Source organism: Pogona vitticeps, chromosome 5, assembly GCF_051106095.1.
Source record: "Pogona vitticeps strain Pit_001003342236 chromosome 5, PviZW2.1, whole genome shotgun sequence".
NCBI classification, from domain to species: Eukaryota; Metazoa; Chordata; class Lepidosauria; order Squamata; family Agamidae; genus Pogona; species Pogona vitticeps.
Window position 1 is genome coordinate 120,669,373 of NC_135787.1, and position 24,031 is coordinate 120,693,403.

Consider the following 24,031-nt stretch of genomic DNA (forward strand, 5'->3'; position numbering starts at 1 on the left):
CCTAAAATAGTACTTGCTTTTTTTTACAGCCACATCATACAATTGGCTCATAATCAGCTTGCTATCTATAACTTTTCCAAGATCTTTCTCACTTGTAGTATAACTGTGCCAAGTATCCTTATCTTGTAACTCTGTGTTTGAGGGGTGTTTCTTTTGTTGTAGACTTTGTATTTAACCCTGTTCAATTTCATTCTGTTGTTTTCAGCCAAATTCTCAAGTGTATCAAGATATTTTTGAATTTTTTTTCTGTTTCCATGGTATTGGCTATCTCACCCAATTTTGTGTCCCCTGCAAATGTGATAAGCATTCCATGCACCTCGTCATCAAGTCATTAATAAAAGTGTTGAAGAACACCAGGCCCAAGACCAAGCCTTTTGATATCCCACTTCTTACTTACTTCCAGTTCAAGGAGACACTGATAAGCCCTCTCTGATTATGATTCTTTAACCAACTGTATATCCATCTGATAGTTGTTCTATCCATCCAACCTAGTTAGCATTCTAATCAGAATATTATGAGGAACTTCATCAAAAGTTAAAGTCAAGATACCACATTTTCCATGTATAAGATGCCCCATGTATAAAGCACCCCCACTTTTCTAACCCAGCATTTCTTTCTTTGCAAGAAAGTGGAGGGGAAAAGTGATTTCGTTGCAAAAAGCAGCTTTCCCTCTCTACATTTTGCAAAGAAAATGGAGGGGGAAAGCGATTCCTCCTTTCCTCCTACATTTTCATTGCAAAAAGCAGCTTTCCCCCTCCATTTTCTTTGCAAAATGTGGAGGGATAAAGCTGCTTTTTGCAACAAAAATGTAGGGGGAAAGGAGGAATCACTTTCCCCTTCCATTTTCTTTGCAAAACATGGGGGGGGGACAAGCAGGGATCAAAGCGCTTTGATCCCTCTTCCCCTCCTTACTTTGGTGTATAAAATGACCCTCAATTTTTCTTTTAATTATTTTAGGAAAAAGAATAGTTTTATACATGGAAAAGTACAGTATATTATGTCTACAGCAGCGGTCCCCAACCTTTTTGGGGCCACGTACCGGCTGAGGGGGGGCGAGCTACATGTGTGTGGGAGCTCCCACTTGTGCAGCGGGCGTTCCTGTTTGTGCACCAGCATGACACCACCCCGCGCGAGCATGACACACCTGTCACGCGTGTGTGCATGGGGCAGAGATCCATATCTGCAGCCCAGTTCTGTCAAGCCCATGGACTGGCACCAGGCTGCGGACAGGGGTTGATGACCCCCGGTCTACAGCATTCCCATAATCTACAAGGGAGGTTACCCCATTAAAATGAAATAAAATTAGTCTGGCAGAACCTGTTCCTGACAAATCCTTGTTGGCTTCTAGTTGTTACTGCATTCTTTTCAATGTGATTGTAGAGTGACTGCTTTATAATATGGTCAAGAACTTTCCCTGGGATCAATGTCAGGCTGACTGGTTTGTAGTTTCCAGGCTCCTCTTTTTCACCCTTTTTTAAAAAAATAGTGACAATTTTAGCCCTTCTCCAATCATACGGCACTTCATCCGTGCTCCATAATTTCAAGAAAAAAAATAGACCGGAAAGTTCTTCAGCCAATTTCTTCAATACTCGTTGATGCAGGCCCTGAAGATGTGAACTCATTCAACATCATAACGTACAGTGGTGCCTCGCAAGACGAAAGTAGTTCGTTCTGCGAGTAGTGTTGTCTTGCGAAATTTTCATCTTGCGAAAAGTGGTTTCCTATAGGAATGCATTGCAATGCATTCCTATGGGAACCTCGCAAAATGAATGAATTATTTTCGTCTTGCGAGGCATTGATCTTGGGGGGAAAATTGTGTTGCGAAGCACAGCCATAGAAGAAGCTGTCTTGCGAGCCACCACAGCAATCGCAAAAACCATTCATCTTGCAGGTTTTTCGTCTGGCGATGCGTTTGTCTTGCGAGGCACCATTGTATTCTTTATCAGTCTCCAGCTGTCATTTCCTCTAGTACTTCATATTTATCTGGAGGTTTATAGACAGTTTGGAAAAGGATCGAGTTAAAGTAGGAATTGAGCATATATTTTTTGGTTGTCTGTTATCATTTCCCCATCCCCATTGAGTACCTGACCTATTTCCCCCCCCCCACAGTCTTTTGCTATGCAAATACCTGAAGAATACCTTTTTGTTGCTTTTAACATTTCTTGCTAATCTTAGCTCATTCTCAGCTTTTGCCTTCCTAACACCATCACTGATATTTGTTTGTACTTTTCCTTTCTGTCTTTGCATTCTCCAGTTCCTATATGTGTCATTTTTTTTAATTTTTGGGTCCTCTCTGTTCCTTTTATGAAGCCACATGTTCTCTCTTGCTCTTTTACACCTTTTTTCCCCCTTATTGACATTGTTCGTAGTTATGTCTTTAGAATTTCCTTTTTAAACAACTCTCACCCATCCTGAATACCTTTTTCTTTTACATTCTCATGCCATGGGACCTTATCATTGTTCTGAGTTTATTAAAATTGACTTTCCTGAAGTCCAGCATGTGTGGTTACACTCCGCCTTTATTTCATCAGAATCAAGATCTCAAGTAGAACATGTCAATTTCACCCAGAGTTCCCTTTATCGCCACTTGTACTAAGTCATCTCCATTAGTTTGAATCAAGTCAATGATAACTAATTCTCTAGTTTCATTCCTCCAAGTTTTGTAGGAGAAATATGTCAGCAAAACAAGGAATTTCTTGGAAGGGTCATATTTGGCGGAATTTGCCTCAATAGGTATGAGGATAATTGAAATCTCCTATTGCTACTACATCGTGTGTCTTTGAAATCTGTGCAGTTTTCCAAAGATTTCATCCACATCTTTTTCTTGATTTGGCAATCCGTAATATACTCCAAATACTATATTCCTTTTGTGTCATTCCCCGCCCCCCCAGGTTTTAGGAGAGGATTTGATTGAAATAGATATGACTGACTTCCTGTCTCAGGCTTATTAATAACAGATCTATAAACTGAGATGACACTCTTGAGATCTGGAAATATTTATATGGATGAAGGTGATCCTTCAAAGAGTTTTGAATTAAGCCAGGTTTAAATGGTGAATATTATTAAAAAAACAATTAACTAAGTATTATATTGAAAGTGTAGATAAAAGCAATACTAAAATATGTTTAAAAGCAACAGAGCAAAACAATCAATTAAAAAAACCCTCCGAGACAGCCAGTTATCTCGGGAGGGCCTGCCTGAAGAGAATGGTCTTTGCCTGCTTGCGGAAGGATAGCAAAGATGGGTCTAGCCTGGCTTCCTATGGGAGGGAGTCCCAGAGTCTGGGAGCAGTGACAGAGAAGACCCTCTTTTGTGTTTCCACCAAATGCACCTGTGAAGGTGGACAATGAGAAAGGCATCTCCTGATGGTCTTAGTACCCAAGCAGGCTCATAGTGGGAGACACAGTCTTTGTGATAGCTTGGACCCAGGCCATTTAGGACTTTATAGGTTAAAACCAGCACTTTGAATTGTGCCTGGACATGGACCCACAGTAGTCTTTTGAAGTCAGCCTGCATTTTACACTTGCTAGGTGAGTCACCTCATTCTGCTGAGAGTTTGGAGGCTTCCCCACCAAGTCTCATGGAGAAATGTAGGTAGAAATTGCATTGGAAATTGGAGAGGCTATCCAGTCATCCTGATCTCTTATTTATCCCTAGTTTTCTGTAGGAACTGGGAGCAGTAGGGAAAATATATCACATAAAAGAGAGGAGGAGAGGTGAATGGCAGAGGAAGCCATAGCAGCTCTTTCTTCACAGTATGTGAGAAAATTTTGTTTCTTTTCACTTTTCTTCTATCTGTAGAAGCCCTTTCAGCAGTTTTAACATTATGTTTTGATGGTGAGTGTACTGCACAGTCAGGTCCCTAGGGAACAGTGAGCTGAGTCCAACATGCATGAATATAATATAGTCTGTTATAGAGATTGTCTCATCACCTGGTTCACTTCTAGGTTCCATGCTAAAAAAAGATGTTGTTGTTGTTTAGATGTGTCCGACTCTTCGTGACCCCATGGACCAGAGCACACCAAAAAAAGATGTAATAAAATTGTTCACACTGAAAAAATCTTTGGATACTAATAGGCCCCTGTTACTCGATTAAAGGTTAATTTAGAGCTTGCTTAATCTTCAGATTTTGGCATCTTGTACTTTTTCAAAGAATGCAAGTAGAGCAGGGGCGGGCAATTAATTTCTATGGGGGGGGCCACATGAAAAATCTGAACTGTGTTTGGGGGCCGAACCAGCTTTACTTAAAAGTAAAATGAAACAGTGATGTTATGATTGTTTTTATTTTAAACTTGTTAATCTTCACAAATACTAAAGAGTTTTTTTGCGGTATGTTAAAGATAAGCAACTGATCAACTTTAGACAAAACGCTGTAAATGGTTTTGATGTTCAAAACTGTCCGCGGGTCAGACAGGAGCAGCTCACGGGCCATATGTGGCCCTCGGACCACACTTTGCCCAGGTCTGAAGTAGAGCATTATGTTTTATGAGCATTATATAATGTTGGGGGCATGATACCTTGACTGAGAATGAGTGAGAGCCAGAAGTCTGCAAATTTTTGGCTAGATTTGGTGGCCAAATCCACTTTTGTGGCTGGCATTGTGTAGGATTCCTGGTGTACCGGTAATCCTCTGCAAATTTGTTTAAAACTAAGCTCATTGATTTCAAAGAAGTTTCCTCATACATCAGTGTGCATAGCATGGCAGCCTTAGTTCTTGGTTGCTAATGTGCCTCTGTAGGAGGTAAAAGGCCATCCTTTTATCCTCACTTTAGCCCCAGAAGTCTGGAACTGGTTGGGAAGAACAGTGTTTGGTGGGTAGCTGAGAATTTGGAGGAATTTAGCAGACTGACAGTCCCAAACTTTCCCTGAAGCTCAGCACAGATATAATTTCAATCTGGTCCCAAGTTTGAGAAAAAGGCTGGACTTGTCTTGCCACTCTTTGCCGAAATAGGGAAGTGAGTAAAGATGTGAGCTACTGGTAAAAATATTGCAGTGTTTGAAATGTTCTGTACAAATTACTAGTGAAGGAGCTGTGAACATTTGTAGAAATGTCCTATTCCACCCCTGTATAGAATAGATGTTTTATGAGGTACTAATCCTATGCAGATCAACAGTCTTCATTTATTTCAGCGGAATCCAGTTGCTGTTATATGAGTATTTGTAGTTAAGATTATTTTTAATGGTCTTCTAAAGATTCTGTGCTATCGTTCACATTTCAATCTGATATGCAGTTATTTGTGTTTCACTCACTTCTCTAGCTCATCTGTTTTACTAATAAAATCTTCAACTTTCTGCCTGAGTTAGCTAATTTCACTTTTTTTGGTCTAGATGTATTTCTAAAGGAGTTAACTCATTCATCACACAGCTGTATCTGATTGACTTCTTTCGTTTTTTGTGTATATTCAAATAATTCGTTTCCTCTGTTTCAAAGATTAAGGACAGTATTTACTCGGATTTTTTTTCTTTCAAAGAAGCACCTAACAGAGCTATTATTCACTTTTTAAAAAGTGGTTGCTGTGGTTACCATACTGATATTAGGCAATAAAAAGGCTTCACACCGTTACCTCCTTGTGTTGTCTAGCTTTCCAGATACTGTTGGGGGAGCTGCAGTTCCATGAATTGTGTATTGCATTGGGCAAATATTCTAGCTCTTTATAGTTAAATTATGCTACATTTTTTGTCAGTGTGAAGCTTATAAATCTAGTTTATCATGTCTATCATTTAATTGTTCATGCAAGCCATTACTTCATGTAGCAATTTACAGTCTTAGTGAAATAACCATTTTCTATCAGAAGATGAATAATACATGTTCAGAAATTGTGGGTCCCCTTAAAATTATGGTTCCAGAAATATTATGCTTAAAGGGAAGTGATAAAAAGATGTATATGAGCAAAATATTGTGAATAGTTGTTTGCATGGCTTCTCAAGAAGGCCTTCAAGCTTACTGTTACTCACAGGGCATGGAACACCATCAAAAACTGGCTGCAAACGTCCATTGAGAGTGAAGCTGGACCTGATTTTCGAGAGAGGTGGATGTCATGTCATATCTTTATTTAGATGGATTTAACACTACTGTGCTCCTTGGAAGGTCATGCATGTGCTGGTTTTGTCTCTTTTCTGAAAATACAGTAGAGACTATAGAAGTATAGCTCCTCACAGATGATGGGGCTGATGGTTTGGAAGTCCTATGGTTTGTCTCCTCCAACTGTCCCAACAGGGAGGAAGATTAGAGAGGACTGAAACATTGGCATACTTGGCCCTGTTTCTCACCTTTGAAGGAAGAATATAGAGCTGTTTACCTGAGGGAATAGTGCTATTTTCATGCTGCTGCTGAGGCTTCTCAAATTTTTTTGCAGTGCTGATGGAATGTATGTGTTTCTCTCCACTTTGGTAAATGTTAAAGATTCCAGTCTTTAGGACAGGGGTTGCAGGGGTGTGTGTGTGACTTTTCATGTATTACTGAATTCCATTGATTGTGATTTATCACTATTTGAAATGTTGTATATCTTCTGCCTTGCTTTAGACTAGGAGCTGTTTTATGTTCTGATTCTGGTGCTTTCTTTTATTTTCCATGAGGGTAGAGGAAGATACGAGGCAAGTTCATTCTTTAGCCATCTTTGGTCCTACTTGCCTTTTGGTCTCATTCCTACAAGTACCCTATTGGCATTCTGAACAACCTTTGCTAGTTGTGTCTCATACAGTGGACCCGTGACTTACGGAATTAATCCGTATTGGAACGGTGGCTGCAGGTCAAAAAGTCTGTAGGTCAAGTCTCCATTGACCTACAGTGCATTGAAAACTGATAACAGGCCGTTTTTGTTCCATTTTGGTTTTTTTCTGGTCTGTAAGTCAATTCTCAGGCTGCAAGTCAAACCTAAATTTTGTGGCCAGAGAAGTCTGTAACTCAAAAAGTCTGTAAGTCAAGCCGTCTGTAAGTCAAGGGTCCACTGTATGATCAGTAACATGGAAACAGGATCTTGATGGGATTAAAAGTGGTTATTTTTTTATGCTTCTTATCCTTTACAGCTGAGAGTTGGCTTCTGCCACAGTCTTGATGGTGTGATGTGTGGGTGATCATGGAACAAAGGAAGGCTAATTGCTTTAGAGAGAGAACAAAGGAGTTGACAGTGGATGTCTGAGCCAGTGGAGCCTACCGGCAACGCCCTGAGAGCTCTTTTATTTACTTAGCATGATTACATAGTATGTTATGAGTGAAACAGATAAGATACTAGTTACCAAATCATAACTAGGATTGGTTAAAGTAACCCTTTGATCTTATGCTCTACCTCTAAGCGAAAGGGCAGAAGAAGAGGTTACCCCGCCTGCTGGCAGCTGCCGCTTCCTGCCAGGAGTGTATGCTTGTCACTGGAACAGAATTGCAGCTACAACTTTTAAGCAGAAGTTTCCCACAGTGATGTATTTCATTATCAACACTGTCAATAGCTGTCTTCCACACTTCACTATGTTGTATTTTATTATCACATGAGAATATGTGAAAACATTTTAAATTTCTTCTTACATTCAAGTATATCTTTTTTGTGATGTGTATTAGCTTATATTTTGTCAGCTTATATAAGGTCAGTTCTTAAATGGTGCAAACTTTGATAGTAGTGTAGATCTTTTGGTGAGGTAAGGAGTATTTGCATGCATTTAATCTGTGACACACATTTTAGTAAATGTACATAGTCCCCTCTGACTTTGTTAAAATAATGCCTTATTGATGGATATAGCCTTGTGAATTACATTGTATGGAATGAAATTTAGATTTCTGTTCAAGTTTAGTTTTAGTTTGCTTAATATACCAATTCATACTGATTAATCTATGGATATCTTTGAAAACTGCTGCTTCGGACAGAGGAGGGGGAGATGATTTTTTATTAAAAGTGTTCCTTGTGTTTTAACTATACTAATGTAATCCTTAATTCTGGTGGAGGGTCTTTTGGTATATGTATTCTTGCACTTCAACAAGGTTAACTCAGATTAGTTTCACTAATTTTAAACAATAGTTTTAATTTTAAGTAGTAATTGTACAAAGAAGGGGGTCTAAATTGTAGGATTTAGGTTATTTTTGTGTTGTTTGAACGTCCCAGGATAGAATGGGGGGCAGTTCCTAAGATAGGGTCAGCCAAATTTGATGATAAAGCCATATTAAATTATTGTTGAAAGTACCGTAAAATTGTTCAGTATGGTGGCATTTTGTGCCATCTAATATTTAAATCTTTTGTCTAACTCCAGAGTGATATATACTGTCTCAGACTGAAGATTGTGTCACTTAAGTGAATTTTTGTCTGCAAACCCAGACCAATAAATAATAAATCAGTAAAGGAAAGGTCTGGAAGGGCAAACAAACAAAAAAACATTTCCTTGAAGAAATGAAGAAGAAAGCATCAACCCCCCTGCTGGATCAAATGAAAATTCAGTTTTTATCATTGACCATCCCAACATTCCCTCTAAGCTGTGCGCCCACACAGTGCTGGCTCAAGGGCACACAGCCAAGCCAGTGTTGCTGCCCCATTTGCTTCCGGTTGCAGCCAGACCCCCATGGACATGGCACACAGCCCCCACCCTTCTAGAAAGTTAGAGAGAGCACTGGACCCTTCTGAAAATTGCAAGCTTAGGTTGAAGACAAAGTCATTCTGCTTTTGCTTCCCTGCAGCTTGTATTTGTGATTTGGTGCCTCTGGATCTGCATGTTCTGGATAGCTGTTACTAATAAGCTATCTTTATGCAACCAAAACAGCACTTTCCATATGTAAGAGAATGGTGTAGGCTGGCATGGTATCCAAAAAAATAATAATACCTTAAACACTGTACTGAAGATTGGGGAGAACTTGAAACAGGACAGCTTCCCTGTTAGACATTCACATTTCCCACCAACACTTTTATTGCAATTTCTCCCAATCCATCTGACTTGTTGATTCAGTAGCTCCTTCACTTACCCAATTATCTTGGTTTAATGGTTAAGGAATATGGCTTTCTTTGTGATGCTTTTGTGTGGTATAAAAGATGTACTTAGCTCTGGAAAACTATGAAGAACACATCCGTGTTCTTCAGAGATAGTGTATGCTTTACTGTTTTAAATGGTGATAGGAAGTGACTACCTGCAGCATGCCAGCTGACCTCCCTTTCTTCAAGTAATTTCATGTGCTTTCAAAGCTATCAAGCAAATAATGCTTCTCTCTGCCTCCATATCATAGCTATATGCTTTTTGGTTATCACAGTATGTAACTATAAACTTGTGATCAGTCTTCTGGTAGTTCGGTTGTATGAATTCATTCATTTTGAACTTTGTAGTCTTTCAAAATATTAATGTTCTTTAGGACTGTTGCAGGGATGTCTTCATGTAAGGAAATGATGGTTTTACCAGCATGCAGTCTTCTTCAGCATTGAAAATGCTGCCTTGCATATTCAGGGCATTAGTGAATGTAATCAGCATAGAGGTTTTGATTTGTGGTTGCAAGTTAAGCAAAAACCAGGCTTTCCTCTAAAATATATTGTCCTTTTGTTATCGGTGTGTTGACCAGCATTAAGACATCTGATAGCTTCTCCATCACTCTCAAGGTAAACATCACTGTCAGTCATTGCAGAAAGGGAAAAAAGAGTTCCATATGACACTGCACAATATTAACCTTTTCCTAATAGAATGTTGTTTGTGGAATCATTGATATTGAGAGAGTACTATACATAATGAGACCTTTGGGGCATTGTCTTTTAATATTTATTGTGAATCAAGTTATTGTGAGACAACACTCTTTCAGTTTACATGGACAGTGTTTTGAAGTTCTGAATTTAAACATTGAACACTTCTTGAAATACAGTTTGTATACTTCCATATTACTCATCAGGTTTCAGATCTGAGAGAAAATGGAGTAAACATCTTTATTTGCAGGAGTGATTCAGATCTAGTAGCCAATATGGCAAACTGGCAGATAACTCAGTAGGAGACTAGTTTGCATGCAGACTGAAGACGATTGCCTCGCAGGACGATTAATCCACAAGACGATTGGTTTTTGCGATCGCTTCGCAAGACAATGTTTTCTATGGACGATTTTCACAAGACGATGATTTTTCCCCATTGGAATGCATTAAATAGATTTAGGTGCATTCCAATGGGGAACCGCATAGCCACAAGTCGGTGTTTTTTATGGATGATTTTTGCAAGATGACAATTTTTCCATTGGAATGCATTAAATAGATTTCAATGCATTCCAGTGGGGAACCGTGTTTCGCAAGATGATGTTTCCACAAGACGGCGTTTTTCGCGGAATGAATTAACATTGTCTTGCGAGGCACCACTGTATTTGTTGTGGTTTTAAGAATAGAAATATGCAGCCTGGCTTAGCCAAAACTCCATTTACTGAAGTAAATATTTCCAGTTACTGAGGTCCAAGGCTGAGATTCAACTAATTCTGTTCTAATATATACAGATAGAAATATTATGTGAGAAATATGTAAAAGAAAAAAGTGGTAGTAAACCAACAAAATTCATTTGTGCTTGTTTTTTGTTTCCTTCTGTGGTGCACAGATTCTCAGAAATGGCATATAAATGGAAAATTAAATACAGTATATGCAAAAAATCAACAACAGTCACCCCTCATTCCCCCACCCACTACGTTCAAATAGAACATATGTATGCAGACAGATTAGATCAGGTAAACAATAGATGTCCATAACCATTCTGTAATGACTTGCAGAGCAGTTGGAAATGCAGTAGTTTTGCATCAAAAGATTTGAAAGCATTTGAGCAAATACTTGAATTTTAAAAATGTTTTACTGAATCTCTGACTGAAAGCAGACAATATTCTTCATCTCCATCAATGCCGTGCAGAGATGAGAAAAGACAGGATGGGAAATGGTTGCAAGCAAATTCATCTGCACAGTAAAGTGAATATGCATCTTTTCTGAATTTAATTGTACATAAGTTATGTTCTGTACTGTAAATGTGTTCTGCTCAGTGCAGACTCAACAGAGAAGCTTCATGCAAATCTCCCAATTTTCCCATTTTTAAACTTTGTTTTGCAGCTTTCCCTGCTGTCCTTCCTCCAGCATGTAAAGGCACATTTTAATCAGCTAGGCCTTTGACAAATCAGGAGGGGCCTTTTAATGGTGGATGTTCTTTTTGTTGTGCTTGCTGAATTTAATTGGTTTTTAATTGTTTCAGTTCTTGTTACAATGTAATAAACTGTTTAATGATTTTAAATTTTTTTAAAATGTTGTTTTTAAAAGTTGCAACTATTTAAAAAATTATGTTGTAAGGTGCCTCATATCCTACAAGGAAGAAGGCAAGATATGAATTAATTAAATGATAATTACCCTGTTTCCCTGAAAATAAGATCTAACCTGAAAATAAGCCCTACCTGAAAATAAGCCATAGTGTGCTTTTTCAGGATGTTCGTAATATAAGCCCTACCCCCCAAAATAAGCCCCAGTTAAGTGAAAGCCCGTCCTCTACCCTTGTGCAGCTACCAGAAGAAGATGACATGACTGTAAAATAAAATCTCGTGAAAATAAGTCCAAATGTGTTTTTTTTTTGGGGGGGAGCAAAAATTAATATAAGACCCTGTCCTATTTTCGGGGAAACATGCTATGTGTATATGAGCCTCGTGGCGCAGTGGTTAAACTGCTGTACTGCAACCAAAACTGTGCTCATGACCTGGGGTTCAATCCCAGGTAGCAGCTCAAGGTTGACCCAGACGTCTATCCTTCTGAGGTCGGTAAAATGAGTACCCAGCTCGCTGGGGTGGGGAGCAATGTGTAGCCTGCATAATTAACTTGGAAACTGCCCAGAGAGTGCTTGAAGTGCTATGGGGCGGTATATAAGCAGCACGCTTTGCTTTTGCTTTTGGTTTCAAAGGATGGTTTAGGATTTCCTGCTTGGGATTGCCTAATTGTTGCCACCGTTAGCATTTGTGGTCTTATTATTTGGCCAGCATTGTGTTAATCATTTTTAGGGAGTTCTAAAATAGTTTTATGAAATACACAATCAAAAACAACACAAAAGCATCAAACAACACTGAATGTTGTTGACTATTGATTTTTAGAATTCCAGTTTGTTGAAACATACAGTGGTGCCTCGCTTAACGAGTGCCTCGTTTAGCGATGAATTCGCATAACGATGTTTTTTAAGAAAATAATATGCACCGTATAACGATGTTTCCTATGGGCGATTTTCGCTTAGCGAAGTTTGGGACCATGCTTCGCATAACGAATGCGATTTTAGGTCCCCTGCTTCACTTAACAATGTTTCTTTTTTCAATTTAAAAAGTGTCTTAGAAGGGTCAAAAACGGTTCTAAATGCTTGGATTCGTTAGAGGACCCCCTAAGTCGTGTGCAAACCTGATTTGGCTTTGATCTGACTTTTCGTTAATTTATGGTGAATTTTTTTTCGGCCCATAGGAACCAATGGAGCTGACAGCTCCATTGGTTCCTATGGGCCGAAAAAAAATTCACCATAAATTAACGAAAAGTCAGATCAAAGCCAAATCAGGTTTGCACACGACTTAGGGGTCGTCTAATGAATCCAAGCATTTAGAACAGTTGCTGAGTCTTCGTTAATTTTTTGTGAATTTTTTCTTCCCCCATAGGAACCAATGGAGCTGTCAGATTTTGACAGCTGTCATCAAAAGTTGGGGGGAAAAATTCACCATAAATTAACGAAAAGTCAGATCAAAGCCAAATTAACTTTTGCATCCGTTTTAGAGGGTGCAGAAGCTAATCCAAGCATTTAAAACCATTTTTGACCCTTTTATGACACACTTAAATTTGCAAAAATTGACTTCGCAAAGCCATTGAAATGCATTGAGTCAGCTTCAATACATTCCAATGGAGGAAACATTGTATCGTTTAACGATGTTTCCTATGGTTTTTTTCGCTTAAGGACGGCAATCCGTGCCTATTGGAACGGATTAACTGGTTTCCAATGCATTCCTATGGGAAATGGTGTTTCATATAACGATGTTTCACATAACGTTTTTTTTTGAAGCAATTAAAATCGTTATGCGAGGCACCACTGTACTTTTCAGCTGAAGCAGTTTACTTTTATTGAAAAATATCATGCAACTATCTGAATGGAATAACAGGCTTATTCTGTTTGAACGATATGCTAAATCAGGTAGGTCCTGATGAAAAAAATAGCATCTACAGTGGTGCCTCAACTTACGAATGTCCCGACTTATGACCATTTCGAATTATGACCAGCTCCGGCTGCAAAATTTTGCTTAGACTTGCGGCCGGAGCTTCCAGTTATGAACAGGAAAAGGTAGGGAAAAAAGGCAGAAAATTGAAATTGCTAACCATTGAAAGCTCTTTCGCCCCAATGGTTAGAGTGAGTGTTATCGGAGGAGGCTTCGGACTGCCTGGGAAGGTGCTGCTTTCTGCTTTTTAAAAACTGCCTGTTCTCAGTGGGTTTTGCAGCATGGTTTTGGGCTGGGGGGTTATGTTTCTGTGATGTGATGGGTCTTGCAGTCTTTGTTTTTTTGGATTCTTTCTCATGTTTCTGATGGGTCTTGCAGGGTTTCCTTGCTTTTTGGGTTCCCCCCTGTTTCCGATGGGTTTTGCAGGGTTTCCTTTCTGCTTTGCTTTTTTTTTGCATTTCTGATGGGTCTTGCATGCTTTGCTTGCATTCTGCTTTGCGTTTTTTTGCATTTCTGATGGGTCTTGCACGCTTTGCTTTCTTTTCTTTTCTTTTCTCCCTTCGGCCGAAACAAATTAATTGGGTTTCTGATGGGTCCTGCAGTGATTTTTGGGGGGGCGTGTGAGATTTTTCTTCTTCGGCTGGAATGGATTAATTGCATTTCAATGGGATTTTAGTGGGAAATCGTGCTTCGACTTATGACCATTTCGAGTGACGACCGGAATTCCGGAACCAATTAAGTTCGAGGCACCATTGTACTCTTTTCTGGGATTCTGTGAAATTGAGTGAGTAACTAGAAAAGGAGATGCTCTCAAATGCACTTAGGCTAGCAGGAGAGATCATGGTTGAAAAGAATCAGAACTATGAAGCAATCAAATGCCAGGGAAACTACTACTTGTTTTCTTCTTTTTATGTAATGCAACTGAAGATCTAGCTGTATGTGACAACTTTCCTATATCCCTTGGCTTGGCAGAAGAGTGCATGCCAGTTCTTTGTGTATATAATTGTGTTCCTAAAGACCGAACGTTCAGTGGTATTTCGAGACTTTCCTTGGCTCTGGCAAATTGTGAGTGTGATCTTTCTCCTGCCTACTTTACTAGCGTCATTGGCTATGACTGTTGAACCGAAAAAGAGAAAAACCTTGGATCTTCGCAGTTTTAAGATTGTGGCTATGTGCAGTGTTAGGTAACATGTATCCTACAGGGCAAAGGGCAAAGATCCTTTCTGATAACAGATGGTATCTTGAGACTCAGAAAGGTGAGATGCTGCCTAATGCAAATACAAGATGAGCTGTTAAGAAATTAGCTCTGTTATTTAAGTATGTTTATAGACATCCTTTTGTGGCTTTGCTGCATATTCTTGGTTTGTTATAAAATAGCTACGGTACTATGATTAAATCTCTTGGTTGCAGTTGACAATGTTCAGATAAATGTTTGAGTCAAGTTCTTGAGTTCTGTTTGCCAGCTGTCATTTTTTAAAGAATACTTGAATTGCTGGCAACAAACCTTGTTTTTTCAATAAGCCCAATGTGTTAACCAATATGGCCTGACTGCCATCATATCATAAACCTCAGTATACCTACTTTGCTACAGTTAATGAAGGTGGATTGACTTTTGGGACAATCTCAGGAGACACATGCTTCTAGGAAGAAGTAGTTTTATACTGGTTGGTGAAGTTGTTTATATAATTGCAGCTAGTGGTTAAAATGCTTGATACACTGAGGGAGGATGTATTTACACAAGTGAATTGAAATATTAGTTCATCATTTTTACAGTGCAGCTGAGCAATTTGAACTCTAAATTAGTTTCTGGGAAGTTGTCAAGTAACTAGTAATTAACTAGGGTTGCCATAAATTGGGAGCAACTTTTGACAACACATAACAAGAACAGAATACTGTATGACTGTAATTTTTTTAAAAAAAGTTTTTTTAAAAGCATATAAAATACTAGCTGTGTGGTGGAACCTCAGGTTTATATACAAGAAGATCCAATTTTAGTCTCTGCTATGTTCAGGGAGTAATGGATGATTTGTCTGAAATTCTTTGTTTCAATACAGTGGGAAGTATAATGAGCTACAGTAGATGGACCAAAAGTGTATCTCACGATATCAGTTTCTTATGCTCTTGCAGCTTTTCAAAACTTGAGGGGGGGGGGAAGCAAGTGATTACATATGATTTGTGGTGTTGAACATCCTACTTTATTTTGTAATAAATGGAAACTTGCACAATTTAAAGAGAAACAATTAACAAGTTCAGTTTTCCATGTGTTTTAATGATTATCAGCTTCAGTCACATATGTGTGTGAGAGAGTTAAATTGATTACATTTAGTGCACCGAATTTTGAGCAACTGTGTCTGCAAGAGGAAAAATACATTTTTTCTTTTTTCAAAACATGAACTGAAACCTGCAGAATCCTTCTATTCTAATGAAACTTTTACAAATCTGGCTAGTATTCTTTTTTGCACCATAGAACCACCCCTGTGATTATTGAGTGAATATGATGTACCATATGAGCCGCCTTTAGTAAATCTTGTAAATTGAGTGGCTGCCAAAAACTAAGAAATAGGTCAATTTCACTGTTCCCCAGAAGTTCAGATGGGTTACACAGAGGATACATTGGGTTATACATGTGTTAATCCTACATATTTGCATTGTTGCAACATTTCAAACACCAATACAGTGGTGCCTCGACTTCCGGAACTGCAGTCGTAACTCGAAGTGGTCATAGGTCGAAGCACCATTTTCCATAGGAATGCATTGAAATGCAATTAATTCCTTCTGGCCAAAGGAAAAACATCACAAAAAACCCACCCTGCAAACCCATTGGAAATGCGATTAATCCATTCCGGTGGCGGGGGGGGGGGAGAAAAGCAAGCAAAGTGTGCAAGATCCTTCGGAAATGAAAAAAAAATCAAAGCAAAAAGGAAACAAACTGTACAAGACCCATGGGAATGCAAAAAAAGCAAAGCAGAAAGCAAACAAACTGTAAGACCCATCAGAAATGCAAAAAAAGCAAAGCGGAAAGCAAACAAACCATGCAAGACCCATTGGAGATGGGGGAAAAGCAAAGCAGAAAGCAAACAAACCGAACAAGACCCATGGGAAATGCAAAAAGCAAAGCAGAAAGCAAACAAACCCCACAAGACCCACTGGAAATGGGGGGGAACCCCCAAAGCAAACAAACCCCCTAAGACCCATCAGAAATGGGGGGAACCCGAATGCAAACAAAGCCCGCAAGACCCATTGGAAATGGGGGAAAAACCTCCGAAAAACAAACAAACCCTGCAAGACCCATCACACCATAGAAACACAATCCCACCACCCAGCCCAAAACCATGCTGCAAAACTCACCCAGAACAGTTTTTAAAAAGCAGAAAGCAGCACCTTACCAAGCAGTTTGAAGCCTCCTCCAATCACACACTCTCTAACTGCTGGAGCAAAAGAGCTACAAAGAAGCAGCCTCTTCACCACCAATGGCTAGCAATTTCAATTTCCTGCCTTTTCCCCCTGCCTTTTTCTGGTTGTAACTCAAAGCTCTGGCCACAAGTCGAAGCAAAATTTTGCGGCCAGAGCTGGTCGTAACTCTAAGTGTTCGTATGTCGGGACATTCATAAGTCGAGGCACCACTGTATAAAAGTCTATGTAGGTGTCAGTAAATTGGCAAAGCAGTAGGAGGTATGACACAGCTGCAGAATGACAGACTTTTAATAACATTCTGGAAAAGGAAATTGTAATACTGTACTCTTTATTTGCTCTAAACTTATAGAAGAAAAATATTTTAAAAATTCTTCTATGGCTCCAAACTGGATGAAGTTGAAAGACTAATATTCTTGTCAGTAGTAACAGGTTCATGAGTGACAGGAATTAAGAATAAGTTTATCTTGGCAAGGAAACTTGAAACAGGTTTTCCTATCAGGAACAGAGTTTTCAGTTATGTGTAGGTGGGTCGCATGTGACAGAATGAATTACTCAGCAGCCCTGCTGTTAAATCAGTAAGACCAGACAGGCCCGAATTCCATTCTGAAAACTATCTTGCAGTGCACTCTAAATGACTTTATTCACTACTGAGTTTTTGTTGCTGGTGACAGATTAATATATTACCAGTAGGGCTAGTTACTGAGACTTCTGTTTCTTCTACAGCTGCATATTGGACTGCAAATAGTGACCTTGAAAATAAAGAAGAATAAAAGAAAAGTTACTTCGTTATAATCTCCAAAATTCTGATGATTTTATAAATCATTATTAAGATTCCTCCATCATTTAAAACTTAGCATCTGTGATTTACTGTACTTGTTGATGTTGTTGTTTAGTCGTTTAGTCGTGTCCGACTCTATGTGACCCCATGGACCAGAGCACGCCAGGCCCTCCTATCTTCCACTGCCTCCCGGAGTTCTGTCAATTTCATGTTGGTTGCTTCGCAGACACTGTCCAGCCATCTCATCCTCGGTCGTCCCCTTCTCCTCTTGCCATCACACTTTCCTAACATCAACGTCTTTTCCAAGAAGTCTTCTCTTCTCATCAGATGGCCAAAGTACTGGAGCCTCAGCTTCAGGATCTGTCCTTCCAGTGAGCACTCAGGGTTGATTTCCTTTAGAATTGATAGGTTTGTTCTCCTTGCAGTCCAGCGGACTCTCAAGAGCCTCCTCCAGCACCACAATTCAAAGGCATCAATTCTTTGGTGGTCAGCTTTCTTTATGGTCCAGCTCTCACATCCATACATCACAACAGGAAAAACCATAGCTTTGACTATCCGGACTTTTGTTGGCAAGGTGATGTCTCTGCTTTTTAAGATGCTGTCAAGATTTGTCATCGCTTTCCTCCCAAGAAGCAGTCGTCTTTTAATTTCGTGGCTGCTGTCTCCATCTGCAGTGAACATGGAGCCCAGGAAAATAAAATCTGTCACTGCCTCCATGTCTTCCCCTTCTATTTCCCAGAAGGTGATGGGACCAGTGGCCATTATCTTAGTTTTTTTGATGTTGAGTTTCAGGCCGTTTTTTGCACTCTCCTCTTTCACCCTCATTACAAGGTTCTTTAATTCCTCCTCACTTTCTGCCATCAGAGTGGTGTCATCTGCATATCTGAAATTGTTGATATTTCTTCCGGCAATCTTAATTCTGGTTTGGGATTCCTCCAGTCCAGCCTTCCGCATGATGTATTCTGCATATAAGTTAAATAAGCCGGGGGACAATATACAGCCTTGTCGTACTCCTTTCCCAATTTTGAACCGATCAGTTGTTCCATATCCAGGTCTAACTGTTGCTTCCTGTCCAACATATAGGTTTCTCAGGAGATAGATAAGGTGGTCAGGCACTCCCATTTCTTTAAGGACTTGCCATAGTTTGCTGTGGTCCACACAGTCAAATGCTTTTGCATAGTCGATGAAGCAGAAGTAGATGTTCTTCTGGAACTCTTTGGCTTTCTCCATAATCCAGTGCATGTTAGCAATCTGGGCTCTAGTTTTAACATTAATTTTTGTGTTCCCTGAAAGAGTTCACTTCAAACACAATTGTTTCATGGTAACAAAAGTGAAAAACGTGAAAGCTTCATTTTTTGTTTCATTTTTGTATTCACATTTTTGTATTCCTAATTCCGTAACTTATAAATTTGGCCACAAGTAGGGCTCTGGCAAACTATCTTTCCAAGTTCCAGTATTGAGCATGTGGCCTACCAAGCCATGCACATCATGTATTCCTAATTATTTGTTGAGGGCCATGGAGGGCATATAGAAATTTGAATCATGCAAATTAACTTACATTAATTAGTCAATTTAACTGTCCCTACCCAAGATGCATACTCCTGAGGTCCCATTAATGAATGCATCAGGTTTCACTATCTAGATTTTATGTCTTGGAGGTAAGGCAGAGAAAAGCAAACATATACAGTACTTTCTTTCATTGTTCTTGTTAAGTGCCATCAAGTTGCTTCCAATTTATCATGGCATTATGAATTAGTGATCTTCCAAAGGTCCTATGATTAATATTCCTCCTTAGGTAATGCAACCTATAAGCCATGTCTTCTTTTAGTCTGTCAGTCCATCTCATATTTAGTCTTGTCCTGTTCCTGTTGTCTTCAACTTTTGATAGTATTATTGCCTTTTCCAGTGTGTCTTGTCTTAACATGATATGGTAACCACAGTTTAGTCATTTTCATTTTTAGAGGAAATGTCAGATTGATTTGATCTAACACCCATTTATTTGTCATTCTGGTGGTCTGTGGTTTTTGTAAAGCTCTCTCCCAACACTAGATTTCAAAGTAATCATTTTGCCCGGTCACTTTCCTTCATTGCCCAGCATTCACAGCAGTATACAGTAGTTGGTAATGCCATAGTTTGGATGATTTTGCTTGTGGTATCCAGTGACTCATCCACACTCTTTAAGAATTTCTTCTAGTTTCTTGATAACTGTTCTAGGAGATCTCAGTCTTATTTTTATTTCATGGCTGCAGTCTCTATTTACTGTATTTGCTGGCGTATAAGACTACTTTTTTGCCTGAAAAACATGCCACCAAGTGGGGGGGTCTTCTTATATGCCAGGTGCACTTCAGTTGGTATAGACATAGCTGCCCATAGTGGCCTTCCGATGCTTGCCCGGTGCCCATAGTAGCGTCCCGATGCCTGCCCACCTCATTCTACATACCGTCCAGTATTGTGCGGTATCCAGAGCGGTCGTAGCGAGCATCAGCAGCGAGACAGGGGTGCCAGCCTTTTTGACGTGACCGGCCCATTCTGCTCGGCGGGAAGCAGCGGTGCTCCAGCCCGCCCCTTGTCTACACAGAGCTCACACATGTGCACTTGTGCCGGTCACAGGGAGATGCAGGGGTGGGCTGGAGGCGCTGCGGTCACGCTGTGGTCGTACAATGGTGACAATGAGTAGCACTTTTTATTTGGTGTGTGGAAGGTATGCGGAAGAGGGGGTGGTCTTATATGGCGGGTATATAACAAACTCTATATTTTGAGTGGAAATGTTGGGGGGGTCATCTTATACGCCCAGTTGTCTTATACGCCGGCAAATACGGTAGTTTAATGCTTGAATTATTGTCAAGAGAATCTTTAATTCTTCTGATTTCCTAATTGTCAAGACTGAAATTATCTCTTGTGTAATTTTATATATTTACACATGCATAAATCAGCAGCAGGATTCTGGCCAGCCATTCAAATCAGTTGTTTAACTTGCCTTTAATAGTACATATTATTACTGCTTTACTAGTGTACTTCATTGGGGTTAGGCATCCTTCAGTCTTGAAAGACTATGGTAATGTGCTCTGTATGGAGGACTTGGAACAACGTCTAGTGTGGCTGAGGAGGCGGATTCAAGAGTGACAATCCCTTCCACACTGAAGACAAATCCATCTGTCCCCTGACCAGCTCCCTGATTTTACTGCTTTTGTGACTTCCTCTGGAATAAGGGTCTCTTCAAATTAGGAGAGGCCATGATGCAACGCTTGCCTCCAGGCTGAAGGCTCAGATGTCAGGGTTTCCCATCTGTTGAGGTCCAATCTTAAGGCCTTCAGATCCTGCTTGCAGATGTCCTTGTATCGCAGCTGTGGTCTCCCTCTGGGGCGATTTCCCTGCACTAATTCTCCATACAGGGGATCCTTTGGAATCCGACCATCAGCCATTCTCACGACGTGCCCAACCAACATAGACATCACTGTTTCAGTAATATATACATGCTAAAAATTCCAGCTCGTTCTAGGACTACTGTATTTGGAACTTTGTCCTGCCAGGTGATACCAAAAATCCGTCAGACTCACTGCAGTACAGGAGTGTGCTCAGGACACAGGCTCTATAGACCTGGATCTTGGCATGTGTCGTCAGCTCCTTATTGAGCCATACTCTCTTTGTGAGTCTAGAGAACATGGTAGCTGCTTTGCCAATGCGTTTATCCAGCTCGACATCTAGAGAGTGTGTGTCAGAGATTGTTGAGCCAAGGTACACAAAATCATGAGCAACTTCCAATTCTTATGTGGAAATGGTAATAGAGGGAGGTGGGTCCACGCCCTGGCCCATGACTTGTGTTTTCTTCACGCTGATTGTTAGTCCAAAATCTTGGCAGGCCTTGCTGAAACGATTCATGAGTTGTTGGAGGTCTTCAGCAGAGTGGGCAATAATGGCTGCATCATCTGCGAAGAGGAAGTCCTGTATGCATGTCAGTTGGACTTTGGTCCTTTCTCTCAATCTAGAGAGATTAAAGAGCTTTCCGTCTGATCTAGTCCGGAGATAGACACCTTCTGTTGCAGTTCCAAAGGTATGCTTCAGCATGACAGCAAAAAAGATCCCAAAAACGGTTGGTGCGAGGACACAGCCCTGTTTCACTCAGCTTCGGATGTCAAAGGGATCTAATATTGAGACATCAAAAACTACAGTGCCTTTCATTCTCTCATGGAAGAATCTGATGATGTTAAGGAGACGAGGTGGACATCGAATCTTGGGAAGTATTTTAAAAAGGCCATCCCTGCTAACCAGATCAAATGCTTTTGTAAGGTCTATGAAGGCCACTAAGAGTGGCTGTTGTTGTTCCCTGCATTTCTCCTGCAACTGTCTGAGGGAGAATACCATGTCAGTGGTGGATCTATTAGCTCGAAATCCACACTATGATTCTGGATAGACTCTGTCTGCAAGCATCTGGAGCCTCTTCATCACAACATTAGTGGATTGCTTAATCTTGATTATGTTAATACTTATTCAATTGCTTAATATTTATTTGTTTATTTTTTTATTTGGCTTCTATAACATCTGAATAGTGCAAAGCACTATTCTGGGTAGTTAACTGTCAATAAAGTGAACAAAGAGTAACAATAAATCAAACTAATAATAAAATACAAAGTAAAATAATTGGCTCCAAATGAGACAGTTATTTTTATGATTTATTCTGATAGAGTGACATGCAAATACTGTGATCATATATTGATTTGTTATCTCCTCTCTTGGCTGTTGTACTGTGGTAGGATCAGGCAGTTAGTTTTATTCTGGGACATTTAGATTTACTGTGTATTTGAGGACGATGTGATGCTTAATTCATTTGAGAACACTTCTTCTGTTAAAAAAATAATTAATTTGACTTTTAACTGTTTGAATGATTCCTGCTCAATACCTTGTGAGATATATATGTTTCTAATATAAAAAATAGACTTAACCTGGATTAATCTGTTATTCTCTCACTAAAATTTACTTTTTCTTTTCTAATGAGAGCAGAAGAATTGCGGAGGTTGAGCTGGTCAGGAATCCCAAAACTAGTACGGCCAATTACATGGAAGCTTCTTTCAGTAAGTACTTCAGTATTTTCTCATGATGATAGTGTTGTTTCTGTCACCCCTTATAATTTTGCATGAGTCATAGCTAATCACTGGTACGCCAAAACAGTGTGACAAAAAGAACACTGTTCTATTCTTAATTTCAAGCTTGGCTTGTCATAAGAGAACAGAGTAGTAAATCATGACAAGTGCTAAATTTCCCCCCCGCCTTCAAACTCCTGAACACTCTGTGGTGCTAGATAAAAACTTACAGAAAATTAAGTATATTATATGTTGTGTCTGGTGCATGTTGATACTAGTGCATATTGATACTTGCTAGAATTGTTTCCATGCTGGGGGCTAAAAGGTTTTAAGCAAGATATATTTGCATTTGGGCCCTGCTTGTCCTGTGTTAATAGATAAGGTTCAGTTTTTGCATCCTGATGATGTTTATAGAACTCTTAGAGAGGTGAAGGCTACCGCAGAGAGGTGAAAGCTACCGCATGTTTGTTGGACCATTGGCGGCCCATTGCCTTCCCGGCTTTTAAAACACCGGTATTCCAGAGAGAGGAGTGGCTGAGTTGGTGGGAGGAGTGTGAATGTCTCCTTGTAGCAGGTCAGGATCCCAGCACACTCAAAGAAGGCAGTAGCAAGACCATTATTGAAAAAGATCTGCTTGGATCCCATAATACTGAGCAATTACTGAACAGTCTCTAATGTTTTTGTCCAAAGTGATAGAGAAGGTCATAGCTTTTCAGCTTCAGGCTGGTTTTCTTTTAATGTCTGGGCTGTCTAAGTTTGTTTTTTTAAAGGACTATTGTATCTCTGTTGTTTTTAATACTGCTTTTATTTACAAGTTTTTAATATATTTGTTTAATTCTTTTTAATATTGTAATAATTTATTGTTTTAGTTTTAATATTGCTTCTTTTAATATTGTAAGTGGCCTTTGATTAATTTAGGAGAAAAGTGGCATATAAATATTTTAAATAAATAAATATGTATTCAGTGGCAGGTGCTCAAGAGAACATGTCTCCTGCTTCATCAGCAGATTTTTATGTTAGCTTTTTAACCTTCCAAGGTATACACCCAGCAGTTTAGCACTGCTGAATTTTTCAGAGAGAAGACTTAAAACTGTTCTGTCCCCCCTTTTCCTCTCTCTCTCTCTCTCTCTCTCTCTCTTTTGAAGGGGTTGAATCTATGGGGAATGTGAAGTCTTCACTTCAGAAGAGGTCTGATGTTTAGTGTTTAAAGGATTCTCTCTTGCTAATGAGTCACGATAAATTTTCGGCCTTAATGCCTTCTAATCCAAAATTCAGATGCATCTCTCAACAGTGAATATTTAATAAGTAGCTGCTTGCAATTAAAATTAAGTACACAGAATGCAGTAGCTGCTTTTTAAATAAAGTATACATTTAAAACACTGACATTTCATCTTGACATTCAGGATGAGTTCGCCTGTTCATTTAACTTATACTGATGATTGAAAAGAAGAATGAGAACAGTTCTATGTCCTATTGATTATGTGGTTCTTATTTTGATTAGATGGGTATGCTTTCTTAGGAAGCGAAGCAGAAATGATATCCATTAGATATTCTTGTCTTCTCTTGACTCACTTGAAGTTACATTTTCCATCCAAAATCAAATTTCCAAGATGTATTCTTCTTAGCTCA

At 39.5% G+C, this 24,031-nt stretch overlaps 1 protein-coding gene across 2 annotated transcripts in view; it reads left to right on the top strand.

The window, feature by feature from the left end:
* The window catches only part of TBC1D22A (TBC1 domain family member 22A), a 190,577-nt gene that overhangs the window by 19,006 nt on the left and 147,540 nt on the right, over positions 1-24,031 (top strand). For both annotated transcript variants that reach the window (XM_020796989.3, XM_078394394.1), the window contains exon 5: positions 22,323-22,393. In XM_020796989.3, the coding sequence (XP_020652648.3) occupies positions 22,323-22,393 (71 nt within the window). The remainder of the gene's footprint in view (positions 1-22,322; positions 22,394-24,031) is intronic.